The following is a 5872-nucleotide window of genomic DNA, read 5'->3' as shown; positions in this document are numbered from 1 at the left end:
GAGCGCGTTGCGGACTTTCGTTTGCAGCCCGTACGTGTGGAGAATATTTCAATGCATCGAGTGGCGTAGTCACACTAACGAATGAGAGGCTGAGGCGTGCAAGGCAAATATGTTTTCGAGAGCGGTGGACGTGCTGTTTCTAGAGCGAAAGAAAAGCCTTGTCAAGGAGCGGAGCTGGAGTGCATGGTCAGAGCGTGGTCAGCGTGCAGCTTGGCGGGGAACCTTTTTTGGCAGGATCTCTGTGCGTCGGAGGGCATTGGGGGCTGCCTCGATGTACCACTTTGTTCAGGTGAAAAGGCGTTTTCTTCGCTATATTGTGGCCTTGTCAGGATCGATGACACAGTGCATTGCGTAACGCTGTGTCGCTTGTATTTTGGACATTGCCGTTGTTTCGAGTGAGTTTTGTTGCTGCTGTTTTGCAGGCGTGGGCTTGCGCGAAGGCACCCACCGGTGTCGGAGCTAGCCTCGCTGGCTATTGCGATTTGCAGCTAGTACGTCAAGGCGGACGAGCTGGAATGGCTGGTCTTGCGCTGCAGCATGTTCGCGTGACAGTCGCAGCATACGCCCCTACTTTGATTTTGACATTAATAGCGTGCTGTGCCGCAAACGTGTAAAAGTTCGAGGCGCTATCACTAGGCGTTACAAGCTATGAAGCGCACTGTATATAAAGTTGCTTGGCTTTGTGTGTAGTGGTGGCGATTGCGTCGGCGCGCAGCCATGGATTTGGAGCTCTTGGCGTTTTCCCGACTGCAATATCTTAGCTGCGTTCTGTCAGGCGATAGGGTGCCTTATTTCAGACTCGAACGTTCCAAGTTGGTGTTTGTGGCACATGCATCTCGTGGGTGGTGAGGGTTTGGGTGGATCTATCGGCTTGCAAGTACCCACGACTGTTGGAGACGCGCGCAGAGTCTGCTATGCTGCGCCTCAATTTTCTGGCCAGTTGCAGGCATTCGGCTGAATGCTCTGAAGCGCACTGCGCGAAAAGGAGGGTGAGCACGTTTCATGGTTGCATTGTCTGGCGGGTTCGTGGAGGTCGTGCGATGGAGACGTTTAGCTGAACGGCGCTTGGACTGGTCGTTGCGCGGCAAAGGTTAGTTACTCGAGCGGGTCGCGAGGACAGCCAGCTTTTAGTTCGACAGCAGAGCAAAGAGCAGACGGCTACGTGACGGAATTGCCGATGCAGGGAGTGAGCGTCGAGGAGTAGAAGTGTTGCGAGTGTTGCGAGTGTGCGTTTGTCAGTTGCGTGCCCCCGAGTGGGACTTTTGGGGCCCCTGTAAAGGGAGAAGCAGTTCAAAAGAGCGGAAGTCGCAAATAAATGATTATATTTTATTTGTTTTACTTTTTTGGACTCTAAAAACTCCCAAATGAGCGGAAAATGACTTAATCGAGCAGCAACTCATGCAGCCAAGCCAGCCGGCTCTCAAGCCCCAAAGCTCGAGAGGCAAAAACGAGCAAAGAGACGCTAAAAGGGAATAAATAAACACAAAAATGGACAAATAAATCAAAAATAAACAAATAATGAATTATTTAATTAAAATTGAATTAATTGGCCCGTTATTTGCTTCAAAACGCCGAAATTAACGGCAGCTCAGGGTTACTCCAGCTGCTGCTGGGAGCAGTTACTAACAAGCATAAACGCCAATTTTGTCCTTTGTTTATCCTTTTAAACCCATTGATTATAATTATTTAATCAAATACTTTATTATTTATTTATTTATTCAATTATTCATTCATTTATTTACTTATTTATTAATTCACAATAAAATAAATAGCTTTGCGTCGAAATCGAAGCTGTGCAGTGAAAACAGGTCGAAAACATCTGCTTTTTGGAATTTGAGGCCTCAGCGAGTTGGGGAGTCGAGGGGGCCCCCTGCGGCCTCAAAAGGGGCCCCCTCGGGGCGCAGGGGGGCCCCTGGGGGCCCCCAAGGGGCCCCCAGGTGGGTACTATCCGTAGAGACTGCGGACTGCCGCGGGGGCGACGCGGAAGCAGAAGACATTTCCCCTGCGTCGCTCGAGGCGCGCGCGGCGCGCGCTCGCCCGCGCGCCCTTCACGATGACTTCGCGAATGTCGTCCATGACTTCGCGATTTGCTTGATAAATAGAATGTCTGAAGCGCATTGAGCAGCAGATTCGAAAGCGCAGCAGCAAACTCTTCCGGAAGCAGCAAAACGCAGAAAAAAAGACTCCAAAATGACCCCAAAATGGCCAAAAACAAATCCACAAAGTCTCAAGTTTGCTTTGTTCCAGCTTAATTTGATAATTCTTGATTCAAGATATTTATTTTTTTATTTATTTATCTTTTTAATTAATTAATTTATTTATTTATTTATTTATTATTTGATTTATTTAATTGATTAAATTATATTAATCAATTGATTTAATCAATTTATTTATTTATTCATTCTATGTATATTTATTTAGTTGTTTACTTTAAGAAGTCCATATGTCCCTCTACAAAGGTGGTGTCTATTACATCCAAGTCGAGCCAATTTGACTCCGTTGCTGCTGCTGCTGCTGCTGCTGGTGCTGCTTCTGCTGCTGCTGCTGCTGCTGCGTCAACTGGAACTGCTGCTGCTGCTGCTTCTACCGGTGCTTCTTCTGCTGCTGTTGCTGCTGCTACTGGCACTTTGGGCGCAGCAGCGCCTGCGTCCTGCTGCTGCTGCAGCAACTGCTGCTGCTGCTGCAGCAGCAACTGCTGCTGCGAGTTTGAGTTTCTTGTTTTGCTTTTTTCATTTTTATTTTCATTTTCTTTTGATCCTGAGTGAAGACAAAAAAGTCTTTTTCCCATGCAGGGCTCTCTGTTGTACAATTCTGAAAAGGCGAGGGCCTGTAGAAATAAAACAAATTGAGTTAATTTATTTAAATTAATTAATTTAAATTAAATTAATTAATCTAAATCAGATTAATTAATTTAAATGAATTAGCTAATTTAAACTAAATTAATTAATTTAAATCAAGTTGCTTCGTCTGAATTAAACTGATGCATTTAAACTAAATTGGTCTATTTAAATGCAACTGATTGGGCCCTTTTGCGTTTTATTTCTTTTTTTCCTTTTTGGCATTTATAAATCAATTCTTTTCTTTTATTCTTTCTCCCACTTTTTTTCAAATTACCTGGTCCCTAGTGTCTCCATAAATGGAAATAAAAGAACAAAATCGACGAGAAATCGAATAACTTTTCCCCACAAACTTCTTCAAAGGATAATCTGGACTCAGCATCACAATTGACAAAACTCGCATCTTCTTGGGGCCCCCGGGGGCCCCCCCGGGGGCCCCCCTGGGGGCCCCCTGTGGGGCCCCCGGGGGCCCCCCCGGGGGCCCCTGTGGGGCCCCTGTGGGGCCCCGCGGGGGCCCCTCGTAGGCTCCCAAGGCGTCGGAAGGGTCCAGAATTTCTTCTAGAATGTCTCTGCGAAAATAGAAATTTAAAAAAGAAATTTGGCGCCATTAAATGAATTAGAATTGAATAATTAATCAAAAATTGATTATTTTGTGACGAAAGAGCTCATTTAAGGACCTTAATGGTCTTTTTATTCTTTAAATTAAAAAGAAATCATCAAATTGATTAATTTGGCATTCAAGTGCCTTTTGTTTCGCGGCTTGAGGTGTCTGCACACTGCAAACAGCTAGTTCAGGAAAAAGGATTTAATTAATTCACTTTTTCATTAAAACACTTTTATGAAAAAGTGAATTAAAAAGAATAGATTTGAATAAATAAATACTTCAAAATGCGGAAATATAAAAAAGAATTTAAATAAAAAAGAAAAAGAAAAAAAAGGAAAAGAAGAAGCAGCTCACGCCAGGGTCTATATACAGCTTGAGGCTTTGCCACGAAAAGCTTTTCGAGAAAAAAGTTTATTTTTATATTTTCGTTTTCTTTTTAGACTTTTTTCGAGATTATTTCAATATTTTTAACTCCCTTTTTTGTTGAATTCAGGAGAAAAAAGATTAAATAATCCTTTTAAGTTTTTCAAACACTTTCCACGAAACAGAAGACCATTCCGTGTCTTTTTCTCTCATTTTGAAGGTTTCTCAAGAACTAAAAGGTCATTTTAATGTTTTAAATGTGTATTAAAGGTTATTTCAATCATTTCAATGTATTTAAAACACTTTTAAAGATTATTTTAATGCTTTTACCCTCTTTCCAAACACTTTTCAAGTCCTTCTTGCAAAACTCTGGCGCCAGCAGAGTGGGAAATGAAGTGAACTGCAGATACACCTGAGCTGCCAAGACACCTCAGAAAGCGGCTAAACGCCGCTGCTGAAAAAAAAACAAAAAATGAATTTTGAATTTTCTTTTGAGACTTTTCGGGTGCTTTTCGAGGACTTTTGGAGGAATTTGAAGGGTTTTAGACCCTCTTTTAGGGTTTTAACTCGCCTTCAGGGTTTCGTATTCGCCAATTTGGAGTTTAGGGTTTTCGCTATTTTCGCTAAGCCTTTAAAGGCTTTACGGGCAATTGCTAATTCGCCTAAACCCTAGAAAAGGGTTTGAGGGCCAGCAAACCCTAGCCCCCCAAACCCTGATCCAGCTAAACCCTGGACTTTACTTAACAAACCCTAAACCCTCGCGCAGTAGATTTTTCTAGTGGGCTTCGGAGCTCTATATCTAAACCCTAAAAAAGGGTTTGGAAGCCCCACCTAAACCCTAAAGGCTAAGCCCTAGACCCTAGAAAAGGGCCTCGACGTCAAAGGCTGAAGGTCAAACCCTAGACCCTAAAGAAGGTGTAGGACTTGAGAGTTTAAGCCCGGTAGCAAGGGTTTGGGGGGTCTGATGAAACCCTAAACCCTGAAAAAGGGTTTGGAAGCGGACCTGTTTCGGGGTTTTCGGCGCTTTTTTTCGAAAGTCCGTAAAAGAGCATTGAAAAAGGACCTCCAAAAACTCCTTTCCAAGAAAAGACAAAAGGAATTAAATAAGAAGGCATTTGTGCAAAAGAAAACAAATGCGACATTTGCGAACAAGCCTGCATGCAGCAGCAGCAGCAGCAGCAGCAGCAGCAGCGGCAGCATCAGCAGCAGCAAAGGTATTATTTAGCTTTGGTTTTTTCCGGGGGCTTCTCCTCTTTTGCTTCCCGCGAAAGAGGCCCAACCCCTGGGCGCGTAAACGCTGTTTTGGGGCTTAGGTTTTGGGGTTTGTCCAAACCCTAAAAAAGGGTTTAGGGTTTACCTGCTCGAGCGTGACGTTGAAGCCGTGTATGTACACCACAGCAGTCCGGGCCTTTCCCAAACTCGACAAACGAGACCATCCGACAGGAAATAAAACTCCCCTTTCTCCCCGCAGCAAATTCTCAGCTCGCAGCCACTGCAGCAGCAGCAGCAGCAGCAGTGGGGGTAGGAGGAGGAGGAGCAGCAGCAGCAGCAGTAGGGGTAGCAGGAGCAGAGGCAGCAGCAGCAGCAGTAGGGGTGGCAGTAGCAGCAGCAGCAGCAGCAGTAGGGGTAGCAGGAGCAGCAGCAGCAGCAGCAGCAGCAGCAGCATGAGGAGCAGCAGTTGCAGTAACAGCAGCAGCAGCAGTAGTAGTAGTAAGGGTAACAGTAGCAGCAGCAGCAGCAGCAGAAGCAGTAGGCGTAACAGGAGGAGGAGCAGGCGCAGCAGCAGTAGGGGTAGCAGTAGCAGTAGCAGTAGCAGCAGCAGCAGTAGCAGTAGGGGCAGCAGCGGCAGCAGCAGCAGCAGCAGCAGTAGCAGTAGCAGCAGCAGCATTACAAGAAACGCAAAAGCCACCAGGTTGCAATAGCAAAAAGACAATAAACGAGATTAAAAATAAAAGACAAATAAATTGAAGGCAACTAGACAAAATAAAACAAAAAAGAAAAGCAAAAAGAAATAAATGAATAAATAGGTAAGTAAATAAATAAATAAATAAATAAATAAATAAATAAA

At 44.5% G+C, this 5872-nt stretch overlaps 2 protein-coding genes across 2 annotated transcripts in view; both read right to left on the bottom strand.

Annotated features, from left to right (window-relative positions):
• The window catches only part of ETH_00019730 (serine/threonine protein phosphatase, putative), a gene marked incomplete at both ends in the record, with an annotated part of 3627 nt that extends 3088 nt beyond the window's left edge, over positions 1-539 (bottom strand). The window contains one exon of the mRNA XM_013375806.1: positions 508-539. Coding sequence (XP_013231260.1) covers positions 508-539 — 32 coding nt within the window. The remainder of the gene's footprint in view (positions 1-507) is intronic.
• A 1405-nt stretch (positions 540-1944) lies between these two features.
• Positions 1945-5872, bottom strand: part of ETH_00019725 (uncharacterized protein) — a gene marked incomplete at both ends in the record, with an annotated part of 8052 nt that continues 4124 nt past the window's right edge. The window contains 4 exons of the mRNA XM_013375805.1: positions 1945-2107; positions 2430-2827; positions 3115-3406; positions 5162-5296. Of these exons, the coding sequence (XP_013231259.1) occupies positions 1945-2107; positions 2430-2827; positions 3115-3406; positions 5162-5296 (988 nt within the window). The remainder of the gene's footprint in view (positions 2108-2429; positions 2828-3114; positions 3407-5161; positions 5297-5872) is intronic.

The sequence above is a fragment of the Eimeria tenella genome, genomic scaffold, assembly GCF_000499545.2.
Source record: "Eimeria tenella Houghton genomic scaffold, Eth_scaff3, whole genome shotgun sequence".
NCBI lineage: Eukaryota > Apicomplexa > Conoidasida > Eucoccidiorida > Eimeriidae > Eimeria > Eimeria tenella.
This window is presented reverse-complemented; position numbering and strand designations above follow the sequence as displayed.